Source organism: Lagenorhynchus albirostris, chromosome 7, assembly GCF_949774975.1.
Source record: "Lagenorhynchus albirostris chromosome 7, mLagAlb1.1, whole genome shotgun sequence".
NCBI classification, from domain to species: Eukaryota; Metazoa; Chordata; class Mammalia; order Artiodactyla; family Delphinidae; genus Lagenorhynchus; species Lagenorhynchus albirostris.
This window is the reverse complement of record NC_083101.1, coordinates 33,202,772-33,223,098: the sequence shown is the minus strand read 5'-3', so window position 1 is coordinate 33,223,098 and position 20,327 is coordinate 33,202,772. Positions and strand designations below refer to the sequence as shown.

At 46.9% G+C, this 20,327-nt stretch overlaps 2 protein-coding genes across 7 annotated transcripts in view; one reads left to right on the top strand and one right to left on the bottom strand.

Moving 5' to 3' along the window:
- Positions 1–3,190, bottom strand: part of ANKS6 (ankyrin repeat and sterile alpha motif domain containing 6) — a 53,310-nt gene extending 50,120 nt beyond the window's left edge. For both annotated transcript variants that reach the window (XM_060154765.1, XM_060154766.1), the window contains exon 1: positions 2,822–3,190. In XM_060154765.1, coding sequence (XP_060010748.1) covers positions 2,822–3,174 — 353 coding nt within the window. In that variant the 5' untranslated portion in view covers positions 3,175–3,190. The remainder of the gene's footprint in view (positions 1–2,821) is intronic.
- Positions 3,191–3,518: 328 nt separating this feature from the next.
- GALNT12 (polypeptide N-acetylgalactosaminyltransferase 12) overlaps positions 3,519–20,327 on the top strand; it is a 53,435-nt gene continuing 36,626 nt past the window's right edge. For 4 of the 5 annotated variants that reach the window (XM_060154762.1, XM_060154761.1, XM_060154760.1 and 1 more), the window contains exon 1: positions 17,318–17,708. In XM_060154762.1, the coding sequence (XP_060010745.1) occupies positions 17,344–17,708 (365 nt within the window). In that variant the 5' untranslated portion in view covers positions 17,318–17,343. Of the gene's footprint in view, positions 4,258–17,317; positions 17,709–20,327 lie in introns of those variants that run through there. The other variant, XM_060154764.1, reaches the window with a different exon arrangement.

Here is a 20,327-nt window from a genome sequence, read left to right as displayed (position 1 = left end):
GGTGTCACTGACAAAGGTGACCAGCTATAACGTGGGAGTGGTGGGCACTACTGCAGAGGCCTGCCCAGGGCTGAGAGACCAGAAAACAGGGGGGATATCATGGCAGGCTTCCCAGAAGAAGCTAAGCTGGGAGGAAGTGGGGGCTTCACTCACTGAGGGGAGAAGGGGAAGAAGAGGTTTCCAGTACATGGTTGTGGTGAGGACTCTGCGGCTGGACTCCCCAAATCTGCTGACTAGCTGAATGCTCATGAGCAGATTTTGTAATGTCAAATCTCATTCATAAAGTGGAGACGAAATTCTTGGCACACAGTAAATGCTCAATAAACGTTAACTTAAAAAAACAAAGAACATGCAGGGAGACACAAGAGAAGGCCTGGATGATGTCATCTTGGCCTGAATTTAGGAAGCCAGGGGGAAAGAAGAAGAGAGGATTTGGGAAGAGGTCCGAATGTGAGAGCCTCAAATGCCATGCTAAGGGCTCTGACTAGGGGAGCTATCACAGGAGAGGCACAACCAAACATTCATTTCAGAAAGATCTGGAAGCTCTGCAGAGGATGGATTACAGAAGGCACACCTGGAAGAAGAGACAGCAGTGGGAGGCCACTTATAAATGTGTGGCCTGGACTAACGCAGAGGGGAAGGAGAGATGCTAAGGCCTAGACGGGTACTTGGTTGAGGACCTACCTGGAGTTTTAAAGCCTGGAAGAGTGGATGGGGCCACTAAGAGAGACAGGGAACCTCAGAAGTAAGGCCCATAGCCCAAAAGGTTTTATGGGCACCCCAGACTGCTCTGGACAACAAATCAAGTGTCTTAAGACAAGGAGTCCCAACACACTGATAGGTGCATAAAACACTGCACTACCCATGTGAATGGGCAGCCCAAGTGTTACAACTGGGATGTGTTACCTAGGTGTGTTTACAGACTGAAATAAATACCCAAGGACTAAGGAATGGTTAAGCAAACCACAAATGGTTAAGTAGTGCCCATGGATGGAATATCACACAGCAGTTGAAAACGATATATTTAACGACGAAAATAATGCAGAGTAAAAATTTTCCAGAAATACAAATTAAACTAGAACAACCATGTAACACTTGGAAATGAACTCAGAAATGAAATATAATCGGGTCACAATGAGAAGATTATGGGTAAGAATGTTGTGATTTCAACGCCTTTTAGAAAAACAAATGGCTCATACATATGGAAAGATGTTTCATTTCACTCAGTTTAACAAATGCAAGTCACGGCCACGCTGAGATATTTTTTACTCATCAGACACAAAAATTCAAAAGTTTGATAATATACTCTGTTGGAGAGGCTGCAGGAAAAAAAAGGAACTCACATACACTGCTGCCAGGAGGGTAAACTGGTTAATACTACTGTGGTCAACAGAATAATGGGCTCCCTAAAGATGTCCACATCCTAATCCCCAGAACCTGTAAATATGTTAGGTTTCGTGGCAAAGGGGAAATTAAGGTTGCAGATAGAATTAAGGTTGCTAATCAGCTGACCTTGAGATAGGGGAGATTATCCAGGTGGGCTCAGTGGAATCACAAGGGTCCTTTAAATGTGGAAGAGGGAGGCAAAGGAGGCAGAAGATGTGATGACGAAGCAGGGCTTGGAGTGATGTGATTGCTGCTGGCTTTGTAGTAAGTTGTTACAGCAGCCATAGGAAACTAATGAACCTGTATGGAGAGCAATTTGGCAATATCCATCAAAATTACAAATGACTTCTGTTCCCTCCTTGGGGAATTTCTCCAAGAAACTGGGTGGGACCTAAGTAGTTGGCTGACAGGAGTGAGAGACTTCACTGTATATCAGAGTTTCTTTATACCAGTTTCAAGTCCGGTTCATCCTACTTCCTGAGGACATCTCAAACTAATTGCTTTGCTCTCACACCGCCATCTCTGCTCTGGTCCAAGACACCAACACCTCTTCCTGGATTGCTGCAATCCTCTCCTAACCAGCCTTTCCGATTCTAGCTCACCCCTCCAATCCATCCTCACGGTGCAGTGAAAGTGATCTTTGAAAACATAAATCTCATTCTGTCAGTTGCTCTGCCTAGAAACTTCCATTACTTCCCAATGTCCTTAGGATAGCTCACCTTTCGCAGCCTTGCCACGGTGCATCTCCCACTACTCCCAGGCTCTCCCAGCCACAACATCGTTCTAGCAGTCCTACCAATGCCTATTTCACTTTGGTTTCCAAACCTTTGCACGGGCCTCTTATCACCCCATTCCCACCTTCCACTTCTTCCGTCCAGGTCAATTCTTAGGTATCCTTAGGTCTCGACTTGAATACATACATCATCCTTACCAGAAACCTTCCCCCGCTTCCTGAAACTGAGTCTGCTCTCCAAAAGCTCCCCCAATTTTCCCCGTGAAAGCTGTTCCTTTACCTGGCCTACCCAATGGCATGTGAGCTGCTCCAGTGGGAACTTTACCTGGGTACCGCAGCATCCCGAACGCCAAGCTAGGGTTGGTAGGTAGGTTCTTAGAAAACCCTTGTTGCCAGAAGTAATAAATGGACATCACTAAGGTTCTAAGTCTCTAAGATTCTATTTGCTGTCTCCAGATTGTGTTTTGAAAGGCCAATGTTTCTAAGATTCGGATTTTACTTTATTAAAAAGAGCGTCCACTTCTCGTCGTATCCCAAGCTACTCAAAGTTTACCATTCCAATTCTCTCGAACCAGTCCTTCACTCTTTACCTCCCGGGGCATCTGCGGGGGGCCACCGGGCAGGTCCGGCCGCCTGAGCCCGCCCGCGCCCCGGGGGCCGCTGGACACCACCCCGGATCCCCCGGCGCCCCGGACCCCTCACCTGGCCGCCTGCATGAGCGCGCTCCAGCCGTAGTGGTTGCGGCTGTTGACCGAGGCGCCGCGTCGCAGCAGGAACCGCACCAGCTGCTCATGGCCCCCGGCCGCGGCGAACTGCAGCGCCGTGTTGCCCGCCTCGTCAGAGCAATCTACGGGCACCGGCGCTCCGGCCGCCGACCCCGCCCCGGGCCCGGACGCCTCGGGCCCCGCCGGCTCCGCGCCCGCCTCGGGCTCCGCGCCGCGCTCCGCCGGTTCCGCAGTCCCCGGCTCCAGCAGCCGCCGCGCCGTCTCCGTGTCGCCCTGATCGCAGGCGCGCAACAGCAGCTGGAAGGCCGGGGGCAATCCGCCCTCCCCCATCGCGGCCACCGGCCCGCGTCCGGCTGCGCCGCTGAACCAGCCGGCTCCGCCCCCGGATACCGCGCGCCGGCGCCCCCTTCCGCCCGCGCGCGCGCCTACTGTGTGCCGGCCGCGTGAGGAGGGCCGGGCCGCGCGCCTACTGTGTGCCGGACGCGCGCCCAGGGCGAGGGCACGCCTCAATCGCCGGCGTCTGGGGCGGGGGCGGGGGCTGGACAGCGAGTTCCGGGAAGTTTCGAGCTGCGTCCGACGCCGAGCTCCCGAGGTTACCTTTGCGTTCTGGGCGCCCGCTTGCGGCCCTCCCCGCTGCTCCGGATACTTCCCGCCGCGTGCGGAGGTCCGAGCGGCCGTCCCAGCCCTCCTCACGTTGCGAGCTCCCAACCACTGGGCCAGGGTCTGAGTCCACGGGCTCACGGGCCTGGCCTGTGGCACGCGCCGCTGACCCCTTCGGCACCCGGCACTAACCTGGCGCCTCCGAAATGGTCGTTGACTGAATTAAGGAACAGATGCGTCCACTCTGTCCTCGCAGAATGTCCTGCCGGGCCATCAGTGCCATACTTGTCTGGGACGGGCGTTAGGCCTACAATCACCTCCTGTACCTTCATCTCTCTTCGTCAGTGGTTCTTGAAGCAGCACCGTCTGGGACATTTTACAAATGAACATTTTCTCATCCCACCCAGACCTACTGCATAGGAAACCGAGTATGGAGCCCAGCCACCGGTATCTTAGCAAGTCCTCCAGGTGATTCTGAGGCACGTTAAAGTTTGAGACGCACTGTTTGATACTTAACAGCAGTGCTGTCAGCCGCGGGGAAGGGCCGAGATGATCACCCCCAATTTACAGAGGAGGCACCTGAGGCTTAAAGAGGATGTGTCTTGCTAAAGCCCACACGACTGTCGTGTGGGAGAGCTGTGACTAGGACCCAGGTCTTCTGACATATAGTCCAATTCTCTTTCTACTCTCAACAAGTATTTATTGAGTGACTACTGTGTGCCAGGCACTGTTTTAGGCCCCGGAGAAGATGCAAAATAAAATCCCTGCTGTCCTGGACCTGAGAGTGGAAAGAGGCTGTAAATACACAAACGAGTAAGTAACTTGTACGTCAGATGGTGATGAGTGTTATTAAAACAATAAATAGAACATAAAAGAATCCAAGTAAATGGGTTAGAGGATGGGATGTTATTTTATAATAGGTTGGGTAGAAAAGATATGACTGAGAATGTGACATTTGCAAAGAGACCTGAAGGAATTGAGCAGTCAAGTTATGCTAACATTTGGAGAGAGTGCAATCCAGGCGGAGGGAAAGAGAAAGATTCTAACGAGAGCAGCCCTGCCAGCCAATTGCTTTACACTACATTCTCATCGCGATAACATACTTAACATTCTGATCTGGGGTAATTGGTTTCCACAGACTGTGAGCTATGGTCCCAAAGCCTAGCAAAAAGCTAGACATATGGTAGGTGCTAGGTCATTTAACTTGACTGTTAAATGACTAAGTCTAGTATATAGAATTATAATACAGAACAAAACTTGATGAGGGCATGAGGAAGGAATAAGGGTCATGGCTTTGGCAGATCAAAGATGGTAATGCCCTTAGGATATGGACCGGCAGGGCTGGAAGATAAGGTCTTCTAGGCGAAGGGTAAAATGAGGAAAAGTCTCTAAAGTACACAGGGTTCAGGCTGCAAAATGCTTCAGTGCTAGAGATTTATTCTGTGAGTAATGGAGAGTCATGGCAAGTGTTTGAGTGTGTGAGATTCAGTAATAGAGCTAATCATTTCGGCCATGTGGGAGGTGGCATATCTCAGAGATATTGCGGGTTCGGTTCCAGACCACTGCAATAAAGTGAGTCATGCAACTTTTTGGTTTCCCAGTGCATGTAAAATTTATGTTTACACTATACTGTAGTCTAGTAAGTGTGCAATAGTCTTTAAGAAAACAAACAAGGTAAATACCTTGTCAGATGGTGATGAATGTTATTAAAACAATAAATAGAATATAACAGAATCCAAGTAAATGGGTTAGAGGATGGGATGTTATTTTATAATAGGTTGGGTAGAAAAGATATCACTGAGAATGTGACATTTGCAAAGAGACCTGAAGGAATTGAGCAGTCAAGTTATGCTAACATTTGGAGAGAGTGCATCATCTAAGCCCTCAGCAAGTTGTAATCTTTTTGCAATAGTGACATCAAAAATTACTGATCATGGATCACCATAACAGATATAATAATAATGAAAAGTTTGAAATATTGCAAGAATTACCAAAATGTGACAGTGACACAAAGTGGGTAAATGCTGTTGGAAAGATGGTGCTGGTAGACATGCTCCATGCAGGGTTGCCGCAAACCTTCAGTCTATAAGATGCCACATCTGGGAAGCACGATAAAGGAAAGCACAATAAAACAAGGTGTGGGGAATTCCCTGGTGGTCCAGTGGTTAGGACTCCATGAGCTTCCACTGCAGGGGGCACAGGTTCAACCCCTGGTCAGAGAACTAAGATCCCGCTAGTTGCACAACCAAAATAAATAACTAATTAATTAATTAAACAAACACTGTCACTCATTTCCACATTTGGCTCTGTTCATGACAACAGAGTTGAGGATGACTTTCTTTTGAATGTCTAATGAAGACTTGGTTCCTTGAAAATCCTGAGCAATTGCTTCTTTGTCTTATTGTATTTATTCAGGTGTCTTTTCTTATATTTTACTAACTAGTTGTTTCACTGTAAAAGTAATATACATGGTAAGAAAAAAAAATTCCAACAATACAAACGGGCATAAAGCAAAAGCCTTTTTCCCTCCTCCTCCACTTTCCCAGTCCTACTTCCCATAGGTAACCAATATTCACATTTATTTTATCTTTCCAAAAATATTTCATACATATTTAAACATGCACACCTACTTATAGGCATTAATCAACGTTCTTGATTGCAAGCAGCAGAAATTAACCCTCTGGATAATTTAAGAAGAAAGGGGATTTAATACGAGGTTTTGTTCATAGCTCACAGATCCCACGGGGCCAGAGAACCAGCCCCGGAGGCCCCACAACCAAGAACAATGTCCCAAATCATGCCAGGCTGCACCCTATACCAGGATGGAGTCTGCACAGGCCCATTTTGGTGTCACCAGCTTCAGAGTCCAAGGCAGAGATGGGAGCATCTGAATGGCCTGGCCAGGTCATGTGTTTTGCCTGGCAGAAAGGGAGTTGGGAAAGTGCATTTCTAGCTTTTTCAGCATGTATAATGGGAGGTAGGCTCCATTGTGTGTACCCCAGAAGGTAGGAGACTCTCCAGCATAGGAAGGGGGTTCCCATGCTGGGCAGCCAAAAAGGATAACAAATGTCTACTACAAATATTCCCTCTAGAGTGGATCTGTATTGCTTACACCTGTCCTGCCTCTCCTACTTGGGGAAGAGACACCCTCTTTCTCTTCGGGAGCCTCCTTCCCCCACTCTCAGTCCACGTGGTTCAGTGATTAGCATATGTCCGAGCTCATTCCAATTCCTTCAGTGCAGGATTTTTTGTTAAAGGTTGTCAGCTGTCAGGACGTCATAAGCCAGGCTGGGGCTCGCTCTGCCCCCACTTGAAGACAACCTGCCTGAGAGTGAAGCCACCACACAGAAGAGCAGAGACAAGTGATAGAAAAAGATGGGATCAGAACCCCCCCACCCCCATTCTTTTTGGTTAGGTTTGTTTTGAGCAGGGGATGCAATCCAAGCCTTAACAAATGCATATTTTACTATTTTACTTTTTAAAGAAGTGGGTTCCTACTATGCATGCTATTCTGAATATTCCCCCGCCCTTTTTTCATTAAATAAATGGCTTGGGCGTCTTTCCATGAACATAGATCTACTGCATCCTTTTTTTTAAATATATATATATTTATTTTCTTTTTGGCTGTGTCGGGTCTTAGTTGTGGTGTGCAGGCTCCTTGTTGCCAGGCGCGGGCTTCTCTCTAGTTGTAGCACACGGGCTCTCGTTGTGGCCCGAGTGCTCAGTAGTTGTGGCACGTGGGCTTAGTTGCCCTGCGGCATGTGGGATCTTAGTTCCCCGAGGGATCGAACCGAGTCCCCTGCATTGCGATGCAGATTCTTAACCGCTGGACGACCAGGGACGTCCCTACTGCATCCTCTTTAATTGTTGCATGTAACACCATTAAGCAGATGTACTGTAATTTATTTAATCATTTTTTAATGATGCACAATTAGGTTGTTTCCAGTTTTCTGCTCTTATAAAAAAAATTCTGCATTGAACAGCACTTGTAGCAGTCAGGTTCCCAGCAGGAGACAGGTGGCACATTTGGCTGAGGAAATGAGGACCATTTACTAAAGAACTAATTACAGACACGTGGGCAGTATTTACTAAGAGTTACAAGGGATGTTGTAGTACTCAGAGGCTGGCAACAGTAGGGAGCCATCACCACCCCAGGCCTGAAGGGGGAAAGGGAGAGAGCAGTTACTGGAATTCTGCAAGAGAGAAAACTGGAGAGATCTACCTGATAGGAGTTGGGCCTTTGGTAGAGGGATGCAGCCATCCTACGGCAACCCAGTAGGAAGCAATCCCCAGAGGAATAAAAACCTCTGACCTCATCCTCCTCCTGCCCTCTGATCTCTTGTCAATGCTCCTCATTGGCCAAACATAACTGTTAGCCTGAGGTTCAGAGCCTACTGATGTGGCCCTCACAGTCAGCCTCCCAGGGAGGAGAGACTGAGCGGGGCAAATAAAGATTCCAGCACCTTGCTGCTCAAACTCTGGTCCCTGGACCAGCAGCATCAGTACATCCTGAGAGCTTCTTAGAAATACAGCATCTTGGGTCCACCCCAGACCTATTGAACCAGAATCCATTTCAACACCATTCCCAGGTGATTTGTGTGCACAAAGGTTTGGAAGAATGGATCCAGCACATCTTTATACATAAATCTCTTCTGCAAGTGTATCTACAGTCTTATTATTTATGAATTCTCTTCCAGTATCTTTTCACTGATCCCTATGTTGGTTTGGGTCCTCTAAGAATCAAATGCCATAATGTTTTTTTTTCCTGGGAGAAATGCTTGTGTAGGATAAAGGTGGAAGGAAGAAGAAAAGGGAAGGAGAGCCTTCAGACCCAGATGCAGGTCTGACAACTGGGAAAAGAGAGTGGAAAGGGAGGAGGCTTGGGTAGGAAGAGCTTCAGACTGCCCTGCAGTTCTGGGAATGACTCAACCAGGCTGATGGGGAGTCCCCAGGCAAAGGGAGTCTGCTAAGTCTTCCTGCATCAAACAGAAATGGCTGGGTTCTGGTGTCCCTCCCATGCTCGGTCACTGACTGGGAGAAACCAGAGGAACTGTAGCCTCAGCAAGAATATCACGGAGGACCCGAAGGCATAGCAGCTAGAGTCTCTTAGTCAACTGTTCTCCCTGCAGCAGTTTCTCTTGAAGGGCCGTCTGAGTGGTGTACCTCCATCACCGACACAATCCCTGTTCAACCAACATTACCTGAGTGCCTCCTGTGTGCCAGACATTATGTGTGTTGGATGATAGGGACACAGCCCCTGGCCCCCAGGGAATCCCACGTGATTGTGGAACAGGGTGGTCTGTGAGCTTTTGTTATCAATTCAGAGGAAGGTTTCAGAGTTTGAGGGTGTCACTGACAGCTTCATGGGAGAGCTTGACCACAAGTTGGGCAGGAAAACTGGGTGTGAGTTGGGTAGTTGTAGGAAAAGAGAGGAAACAGGTTGGAAAGGAGGGACGGGGGATCAGAGACTGGTGCAATGGATTAGAAAGGTAAGGAGGGTTTGGAAGTAAAATAATCTCTAAAGAGTATTTATTTACCTTAAAATATCTTCCTAATAAGATGATAATATGTGTTGTAAAGAGTTCCAATGTTGTAGAAATACAGAATGTAAGCTTCTTGAGATCAATGGCTCTGGGTGTTTACCATCATATCCCTTGAACCTAGTACATTGCCTGCCAAGTGGTAGGTAATAAATAAATATTCGTTGAAAAAAAATGGAATGAAAATGAAAGGGCCAAAGAATCTCACTAATCAGAAATAAATATAATATGGTTAATGGTTTGGTGAATATTTCTTTAGAGTTTTTCCTTTTTATATATTAATGTATTTTATTCAAATAGGATCATACTATCCATACAGCTCTACAACTTGATTTTCTTGACTTAACAACGCATCTTAAACACATTTGTATGTTAAACACTTAGAATTAATGTCATTCTTGTTAATGACACTGTGGTATATTAGTGTATGGATGTGCAGTACTTCATTTTATAATCTACTATTAATGGATATCTGGGTTGTTTCCAACTTTTTGCTTTTATATACAATACTGCAGGGGGCCCCGACCTTTTTGACACCAGGGACCGGTTTTGTGGAAGACAGTTTTTCCACAGACTGGGGTTGGGGGGTACGAGGAGGATGGTTCAGCCAGTAATGCGAGTGGTGGGGGGCAGTGGGCAGATGAAGCTTCGTTCGCTTTGCTTTGCTCTGCTTTGCTCGCTGCCTGCCGCTCACCTCCTGCTGTGAGGCCTGGTTCCTAACAGGCTGAGGACCGGTACCGGTCCACGGCGGTGGGGGGGTGGTGGTTGGGGACCTCTGCAATACTGCGATAAGCTTCCTGTAAGCTTGTCTCTTGAGCACTTATGAATCTATTTCTGTTAGATAAATTCCTAGATGTGAAATTGCAGAATCAAAAGGATACGAACATTAACATTTCAAATGATGTTGCCTAATTGCTTACCAAAAGGTTGTACCAGTTTGCATTCCTACTGACTGGATAAGAGTTCCTGTTTATTCACATCCTTGACAACACTGGAATTAATAACCTTTTTAATCTTTGCCAATCTGATAGGTGAAAAAAATATTTTGGAGTAAGTTTAGTTTGCATGCTTTTTAAGTAGAGAAGTTGAGCATATTTCGATACATTTATAGACCATTTTAGATCTCTTTTTTGTGGGAGCTGTCTTCAAATCCTTTGGTCATTTTTATTTCTGTTTGTTCTTTTTATTTCTCTGTTGATTCACATACTGGGTAAATGTCATCTGCAAATATGTCTTTCTGATTTGTCTTCTGTCTTTTGAGTTTACATTATTTGGGGCTTTACAGAATTTAAAAATTTTTATGTAGTCAAATTTATAAATCTTTTCCATAATGGTCTCTGGGTTTTTTCATCCAGTACTTTCATCATTGGATTTTCTTATTTTTCTTTTTTTACTTTGACATTTCTAGATCATTTGGAACTTATTTTGGTGTAAGGTGTGAAGTTGGCATTTAACTTTATTTTCCCAAATGTTTATCTAGTTGCCCCAATCATTAATTGAATCAGCCATCTTTTCCCCACTAATGTTTGAAGTACCACTACCGTATGACTTATTAAGCTCTAAAAGGGATGTAATGATCCCCTGTGAAGGGAGCTAATATGACAAATCAAAAGTGCCTTCTACAGAAATCTATTTGTTGGTTGAGCAGCAGATGAGATGGTGTGGTCAAAGAACAAATTATCTCCTCAAACTAACAAGAAACCCAAGGAGAGGACAAGTTAGTCAATTTGGGAAGAGGTATGAAAAGAATTAAGGTCCCAGCTGGATTTGCCCTCTGTGGATGCCAACTTATCATCATTAATAACATTTACATAGTACTTATTCTGGGTAAGCAGAGTAACTCCTGTTACTTTACCTCTGTTAACAAACTGTTGTAGCTCCCAGGTGGTACCAATGCTGCTGGTCTAAGAACCACACTTTGAGTAGCAAAGCACTAGTCATCTTCCATTTGCCCTTGCAGAAGCTCTTTCCGCCCTGCTTTGTGTCCAGGGAGGCTGTCTGTGTGGACTACATCGCTCAATCCTTCCCAAAACCCTACTCTGGTACTGTTATTATCACCACTATTTTATACATGAGCACATTGCGTTGAAAGAGGTTAAGTGACTTGCCTAAGGCTGCACAGCAATCTGTGATGGGGCTGGGATTTGAGCTCAGGCAAGCGGGCTGCAAGGCTGTGTTCTTACCCACGAGGCTAAGCTGTCTTTGGTCTTTGGTCTCACAGCAGCCTGCCATTGAGGTGTGTGGTAGGAAATCCTGAACTAGGGGTCAGGAGACCTGGCCTCAGATCCTTGTTCTGCCCCTTGTATGTTGTGTGACCTTGGATAAACCACCTCACTTCTCTGAGCCCAAGTTTCCTCAGAGAAGAAACCTTGCAAGATTGTCAGTGGGTAATGCTAGCAGTTTACAGCACATATAGGTGCTCAGTAAGTGACAGCTTGTATCCATTACCTGGCACTTGAACCCAGGTCTTGTAAGGCCTAATTCCATCACTCTTTTCTCTGCAACTAAGCCTCTGTTGGGAAGCATTCCAATTTGGTAAGCCGATCCAAGTTGTAATCCTTGTCTGTTTTCTAATCTGACAGATCTTAAATGTGTTGGGCGTTTGGACAGAGACCAAAAGGCACAGCTCCAAGACTTTCCTATCACACCTGCCTTCCAGCACCAACCAGTGGACTCTGTTTTGTGCATGGAGTCACCTCCCACTAGTCTATAGTCTGATAGCAGCAGCAGTTCCGGGTAGGAGCTGCTTTGTATGGTTCACCTCAAACCCCATCCCCCTCCTGGAGCCCTGGGGGAGCTGCTCGTGGAAGGGCCATATCCTCCAGGGAGGCCAGTAACCAGAGGCTGTGAATTGAAGCAGATGGCAAGTTAGATCCTACTCTGCCTGAGCCACCAACTTGTTCAAGACCGCCTCCCCACTCTGTGTCTTAGGCTCCCCATCTGTAAAATGAGAGAATCAGACCAGACTTATGCTTCTTAACTTTTGGGCTGTGGTCCCTTTGAAAATAGAGAATATTTGATAAAAAGCTTGGGACTAGCTTACCAGTTTACACATTATCTTTCTACAGGAGATACAAAACTATTCATTTCCCTGAGCTGGGCAGCAGCAAAGGGAGTTCCAGATTAACCTAAAGTATGATTTCAAATCACTGATCTCACTTTAACATCCAGGTATCCGTGTAAACATAACTTCTTCAGAGAAACCTTCCTAAACCCCTAAACTAAACCAGGTTCTACTAGTATAAGTCCTTTTAGCACCCTGCAATGCTTCTTCAAAATATTTATCACAACTCTAATAAGTTATCTTTTTATTATCTGTCCATTCCATTACACTCTCGGCACCATGATGTCAGAAGTATCTGTCTTGTGACAAAGATTCTCTCCTTGACCAAATTCTAGACAGGTTCCTCTGAGCTTTCATCTTGACTAGGGCTCAAACTTGGCCTGTAAAAACTACAGACTCTCAACACAAATGATTTCATCCACCCGCCTCCCCTCACCTTAAAAGACTTAAACACTAACATAGTTTCCAAGACTGTGACACTAGCACCCCTTAAGTGCCTGCCTGAGAAAGCTGAAGACTACCCAAACAATTTGCTGTTTGCTCTGTCCAACACCTAACCAGAGGCCCCTGACCACCCTTTTTAAGAACATTTACTGAAAAGGGCTTACAATTGTGAATCCTTTCTCTGTCCCTTTGAGATGTGTATGTATCTCCTACAATTCAGGAGTATCTTTCTCAAGGACCTGAAATTCATTCCTTTATTTATTTATTTAAGTTTATTTATTTATTTATTTTTGGCTGCATTGGGTCTTCGTTGCTGCACACGGGCTTTCTCTAGTTGTGGCGAGAGGGGGCTACTCTTCGTTGCAGTGCGCGGGCTTCTCATTGAGGTGGCTTCTCTTGTTGTGGCGCATGGGCTCTAGGCGCGCGGGCTTCAGTAGTTGTGGCTCGCGGGCTCTAGAGCGCAGGCCCAGTAGTCGTGGCTCACAGGCTTAGCTGCTCTGCAGCATGTGGGATCTTACCACACCAGGGCTCGAACCCGTGTCCCCCTGCATTGGTAGGTGGATTCTTAACCACTGCACCACCAGGGAAGCCCCAGTCATTCCTTTAAAATGCGATCGTCAGGAAGGATAGGGCCTCTGTCTGGCAGTCTCAGTGGGAGGATAGAATCCTGACTTTGATGATTGCAAGCCAACAGACATATCAGGGCTAATCAGCATTTATGCTGACCAATCCTTTGTAATTTTTCATTTCCTCAGCTCTACTTAAAACTCCCAGTTACCCCTATGCAAATCAAAGTTGAATCAGTTCATACTGGACCTCCTTCCCTATTGATATGGTATGTTACCGATTCAAATCTGTCTTTACCATTTAACTAGTATCCAGCTTTGTTTATCATCGACAGTTGCTCATTGTAGTTTGCCTAGTCTGTAGCACAGTACCTGGCACATGTTTAGATGCTCAGTAATATTTCCTCCTGAAATATGTTGATTAAAATCATCCAGTTGTTCCAGTTATCTACTGCTGTGTTACAAACCATCCCAAATCGTCATGGTGTAAAACAACAATCATCTTATTATGTTCATGGGTTCTGTGGGTCAGGGATTTGAAGACAGCACCTCTCTGTTCTGTGACATCTGGGGCCATAGCTGAGATGACTTGAATGACTGGGGAGGAGCCACTTTCAAGATGGCTTCTTCACTCACCTGTCTGTTGCCTGGGCTGTCTAGGGTGGCTAAAGGTTGGGCTCAGCTGACCCTGTTGACTGTGTGTCTGCCTGTGGCTTCTCTGGCGTGATGGCATCGGGATCGTCAGATTTCTTTCCTGGCAGCTCAGGGCTCCGAGAACAGTGGTCCCGTGAACAAGGTGGAAGCTTCATGGCCTTTTATACCTAGCTTTAGAAGTCACAGAACTTCACTTCTACCATATTCTGTTGGTTGAAGCAGTTAGAAGTCTGCCTTGTTTCAAGGGAAGGGAGTATCAAAGAATTTTCAGCCTGGTTTTAAAATCACCGTACCATCAGAGTCAGATTTGGGGAGAATTCTCTTGCAATTAATCATCTGTTATCAGTGAGGATTAGACTTGGCTGCCTAAGACAGAAAACCCATAGAAACAGTGGCTTCAATGAGATAGAAGTTTATTTCTCTCTCACTAAACAAAGCCTGGAAGGAGGCCAGCAGGACTGGTTCAGTGTCCACAATGTTAGGGAACTGGACTCCTTCTGCCATGGTGTTTCACCATTTTCAGTGCATGACCCAAGGTGATTGCTTGAGCTCCAGTCTTCATAGCCACAATCCAGCCAGCAAGAAAGAAAGGTAAGGAAGTTTCCTTTAAGGACATTACTCAGAAGCCCTATTTGACACCACCACTTATAGCCCATTGGTGGCACACTTAGTCACTTGGCCATGCCTAGTTGCAAGGAGGGCTGGGAAATATAGTCTTTATTTTGGAAGACAATGGGTCCAGAGAAACAAACACATTTTTAAAAAAAGGATTCTAGAGAAGGAAAAAGAGAAGATTGGATATTGGCAGACATCTAGCAGTTTGTACCATACCTTTTTATTCTGTTCTATTTCCTGTTCTGCTACTGATCAGCTGTGGGCCTGGACAACGTACTTCCTTTGGCCTGGTTACCAAGTCCTCTGGTAATTAGAGACGTGGCTGCGATGATCTAATAAGGAAGCTCAAAGAATTAAGCAAATAAATGTGTCAATGCTCTGGTTTCAGGGACAATAACTGGAGCCCTGTCCAGTCAGCCTCCTTTTTACTTTCCTGGATGGTTTTCCCTTGGGATTTCTAGGAACAGATTCTGAAAACGTCCAGACTGAGTTGCTGAGGCCCTTCCAGCAAGAAGACCTAAAGAATTCATGTTTGTTACCTTTTGGGAGTAACTTTTCTCTGCACTTAACCAGGCTGTGCCCTCCATCAGGTACTTCCCCACTGAGTTCCAACAGGTGCCTACTTAAGTAAGTGTGAGACAGAAAGCCAGCCATGAATTGAGCACTTACTGTGTCTGACACTGAACCAACTTCTGGGATCATAAAGTGACCACAGCCCCATACTCTTAATCCTTTACATTCTTTTTTTTTTTTTTTTTTTACAAGGCCAGGGTATGAAGGGCTGTAACAAAGTATGATGGTGATATGGATTGAATTGTGTCCCCCCAGAAGATCTGTTGAAGTCCTAATCCTTGATACCTATGAATGTTACCTTATTTGGGAATAGGGTCTTTGTTGATGTAATCAAGTTAAGATGAGATCATTAGAGTGGCCCAAATCCAATGACCAGCGCCCTTAGAAGAAGAGTAGAAGGGACACAGAGACAAACGCACTAGAAGAATGTCATATGACCATGGAGTCAGAGATTGGAGTGATGCATCTACAAGTCAAGGAATGTCAAGGATTGCTGGCAACACGAGTAACTAAGAGAAAGGTATGGAACAGATTCTCCCCTGGAGCCTCCAGGGAGAAAGTGGCTCTGCTAATAAGACTTATTGCCTCCAGAACTGTGAGAGAATAAATTTCTGTTGTTTTTAGCCACCTAGTTTGTGGTAGTTTGTTATGGCAATTCTCGGAAACTAATAGACATGGTCAGTTTGATACGTCAGCTTGGCTAGGCTTTAATCCTCAGTTATTCAATCAAACACTAATGTAAATGTTGCCATGAAGGTATTTCGTAGATATGGTTAACATTTACAATCAGCTGACTTTAAGGAAGGAGATTGTTTAGGTGGGCCTGATTTAATAAGTTAAAGTCCTAAAGAGCAGAACTGAGATTGCCCTAGAAAATAAGAAATTCTGCCTGTGGATTGTAGCTTCTGCTTATGTCAGAGAGTTTCAGCCTGTCATTCCTGATGACCTGCCCTATAGATTTTGGACTTGCTTCACCAGTCTCTGCAATTGTATAAGCCAATTTCTTGCAGTAAATCTCTTAATATATCTCTTCCTGCTTTTGTTTCTCTTGTGGAACCCTGACTAATACACAAAAGGATGATGTGATCTTTAAATACGTTTACCTAAAAAACCATGGAATTGCTGAAGGCTTCATGGAGGAGGTGGCTTTTGGCAGGGTCTTGAAGGATGGGTAGGAGTTTGCTAGGTAGGGAAGGGCATTTCCAGCAGAGAGAACAGCCTATGCAAAGGCCTGGAGTGAAACCATGCCTCCCCTATCCCCCAGTGGTTGGGGGGATAGGCATTACAGAATTTGGAGTCACATTATGGGGGTCTCTCCAGTCAAGCTGAGGACTTCGGCACTTGTCCTGGAGGCTAGGGGTTCTCCTTTTTTTATTCTTTGTTCTTTTATTTATTTTTAAAAATTGAGATATAACTTTCATAAGTCAAGCGCATGGGTTTTAAAGAAGAACTTGATGAATTTTTACATATGTATTTATCCATGTAATCCTCACTAAAATCAAGAGATAGAATCAGGGCTGGGATTAGGGTGAGGTGAGTGAAGTGAGCTGTGCAAGCACAGGGTTAGATTTTCTGCCTTTAAAATTTTGGTATTTTGTTGTCATGGATTTTTTGCATTCATTTTGATTTTGAAAAATATTGTTTATTTTGATTACTGAGGCTTATTTGGCCCACACTTCAATTTTCCGCCTTGGAGAGAGCCTCATGCCTCACTCTAGTCTGGACCCTATTAAATATTTCCGGCACCCCTGTGGCTTCCTCATTCTCCCAATCCTCCCAAAGGAAACCTCTAGCCAGGAACCGGGCTACTTAACATGAAGGGATGGCCTGGGGTGTGTGCAGTCATGGGTGTGTTTGCGTGTTTTTCTGAGAGGATAGTTCATTTCTTTGATAAGTTTCTTGGAGGCGTCTGTAAAGTGAGGAATAAGAAACATTACCGACTAATAGGGAGCCAGAGGAGGGTTTGTTATTCAAGGGATCCGAGCAGAATGTCTTAGGTCGGTATGCCTGCAGGCCTCCATGAGATAGCCCGGTGTAAATTAGCCTCACTGTGCCCCAGTCTCCTCATCTGTAAAATGTACCTCTCTTATTGGACTGTGTAGGGGTCAGATGAGATAATGGCAGTGAAATTCATAGCGCCCTGCACAGCGCATTCGGCCAACATTTACGGAGCGCTTACGACTTGCCAGGCGCTGAGCTGAGGGTTTTACGGCCGTTACCTTTTTAATAAAGCACACAGCCCACCAAGAAGGTGCACGGCTCAGCGAGCCCTCCTGAGGACCCTGTAAAAGTTCGCCCCTTCGGCGGGCAGGCGGGGCGGGAAGGGGGCGGGGCGCAGGTGGGGCGGGCCGGGGGCGGGGCGGCGCGCCGGTTCCGGGATCCGGGTCGCTGGCTGCGCCAACGGCTCGGGGCGCGCCGGGCGCTGGCCGCAGCTGGCGGGCGCATGTTGGGGCGCGCGGCGTGGAGGCGCTGCCCGCGAGGGCTTCGGCGCGGCCGGGAGGCGCTGCTGGTACTGCTGGCGTTGCTGGCCCTGGCCGGGCTGGGCTCGGTGCTGCGGGCGCGGCGCGGGGCCGGGACGGCCGAGCCAGGACTCCCACGCACCCCGCGCTCTGGGCGGCGAGAGCCGGTTCTGCCGCGGCCGCCGGTGCGGGAGGACGCTCTGGGCGCGCGAGGCGAGGCAGTGCGGCTGCAGCTGCAGGGCGAAGAGCTGCGGCTGCAGGAGGAGAGCGTGCGGCTGCACCAGATCAACATCTACCTCAGCGACCGCATCTCGCTGCACCGCCGCCTGCCCGAGCGCTGGAACCCTCTGTGAGTCCCCAGGTGGCGGGAGAAGCAGCGCCCTCGGAGTCCCCGGGCCTCAGTTTCTGCAGCTGTGAAGTGGCAAGGTGGAACCGGGGTCTCGAAAGACCTGGGGATCTCGCGTCTTATTGAGTCACTCGGAAGTGGGCAGTGAAAGTGTTCATACTGCGGGGTGGGGGAGAAAGTTTTAAAAAATGAAAATAGAAAAATCTCAGAAATTGACAAATCTGCAGACAGGTTTCAGATGAGACCCTTTGGGTGCCCTTCCTGGGTCCAAAGGCACCCCCAGTCCAGTTACGCCTGTAACGTCCTGCTTTGGCGAAGCTAAGGACCTGTGGGGTTCGAGACAGGCTTCATTCACTTACCTGTGTGCACCTGTGTGCACCAGGGCCCATGAATCAACCAGGAGGGGAGGGCCCGCCTGGCAGGTGAGATGAAAGGTGCCTGGAAGGGCAAGTCGGAAGTCGCAAGCCTCCTTGCCCTCTCTCTGGGAGTTGGGACTCCTGACCTTTAAGTGGAGGAAGTCAGGAAGGAGCGGCTGCTGGGAAGGGCTCCTTCTGGCTGTGGTCCAGCAGAGCTGACTCCTGTGGGTGACACAGTCCTGGAACCTGTGTGGTCAGAGGCCTAATTCCTATAGGAGCTGCTGTCTGGAGGGGTTGTACCCACTGCTTAGGTAAGAAGGGAACAAGCTGGCAGGTGGAGGATGGCCCTCCTGGCCTTCTATTTCCTTTCCTCTTTTGGTAGGGATCTTCCAGGTCCCTGCTGGAGCCCCCTCCTCAAAGACTTTGAGGGAAAGAGGGCTCAGAGAGGGGGTTCTGGAGCCAAGTGGGCAGCCTCCTGTATGTACCAGGCATCTGCCACTCCTCCCTGCTCCTTGTCCCTCCTGCTTTACAGGTGTGGAAATTGGCCCAGAGAGGTCAGGTGACTCACCCAAGGCCCCACAGCTGGAAAGTGGTGGAACTGGCCTTGGGGGACTGTGACCCTCCTGGTCCCCATGGTACTGTGCTGATTTCAGGATTTTAGGCAACTGCTCTGTGCATCCTTGGTCAGAGAGAGCATGAATGTCTGCAGGAGGAGGCCCCACCTCTGCCCTCACTGGCAAAGTTTGAATGGATTTGCACCTCACTGTCTCTGCTGTTTTTCAGGATCTGCTCATGCCTAGCCTATGCTTTTACCTTAGGCATTTTTACTGTTTATCTTTTTGAGTCGAGCTTTGTTTGTTGGGGTTGGTGGTAGTTCCTCCTCTTCAGCCAAATGGCTGAATATATGTTTATCTCCTTGAAACACGAAGGGTGCTCACTGAGGCAAGGTCTAGGGGAAGCTTTCAGGTCAGAATCAGGGTTCAGACCCAGCTCATGTGAAATAAAATCGTGGCTCTTTTGCTTATCAGCTCTGTGATGTTGGGCAACTTATCTAGCCTCTCTGAGCCTCAATTTCCCTATCGGCAAAATAGGGGATGAGTAGAAATAACACAACCTAGGAGTTAATAGAACACCTAACACCTGGGAACACACTGTGTACTCAGTTCTTATTAGTTTTTCCTGCCTTCCCTGTTGCCAACAATACACTCAGGAGGTTGCTTTTAAGAGTCATCCAGGGATTGGTCATAAAGTTTTTCTTTTCCAGGTTCCAACTTCCTCTGTTGTCCCAGGTTGTGAAGTCTCTTTGAAACATTGTGGATGACCTGTGGGGCGTATGGTGTTCCATCTCCATGGTGACACAGCTGCTCTGTGTCCTATCAGGATTTGCTTATAGATCCTGCTATTGCAATGACCCTGGGAAGTTAATCCAAACCCAGCGTGATAAGGAGTGTGAATGCCTCCTGTCTTTAATTCCTGCAGCAAGGCCTATTGGGTCATTCTTGCCTAGAGAGAAAGGTGAGCTCCATCTGTGTCGGTCTCAGCCCAGCCAGGCCTTGAGGTATAACTTAGATGTAGCCAGTAGCGTCAAGGCCTTTCACAAAGACTCACTTTTATTATAGTTCATACGGGCGTGAGGACCTAATAAGGTGTTGAGATTTAGCCTGAGAAACCAGAATGGCAGATTATGAGTTCACAGTCGGGGTCCTGGGTGAGGGGGAGGGTTAGAACTAATTAATAAGCAGAGGTGTTGTTAGGATCCTTGAATGTCATAGGAAGGAAGGTCCTGAGGGAGCATCCAGTCTAACCAGAGGAAAAGCCATGCCCCCAAGGTAACACACAGATCTGGGGCAGAGCTGATCTAGAACCCAGATCTTTTATTCTTTTATTCCATCCTCCCTTTTGATATGGAGGCAATTATTTATCTGTTAATTTTAATTATAAGAGCAATACATGTTCACTCTAGAAAAGTTTGCATATACAGAGAAGCAAAAAAAAAAGAAAAATCATCCATAAACCTACCATCCAAACCTACCATACTATTAACATTTTGCTGTGTATCCTTCTAGACTTTTCCAGGTATAGAAATAGATTCTGAAAAATATACACACGGGTAAGTGGGTGAGAACATATTCAGGCATGAGTATGTACAAAGGCCCACACACGTTTTTAACCAAAGTCTTTGCACTACAGGGGATCAATGTGTTATCATAGGCAAGGGACTGTTTGGCTTGGTTCTTCTGGCATCTGCAAGCCTTGGTAGCTAATA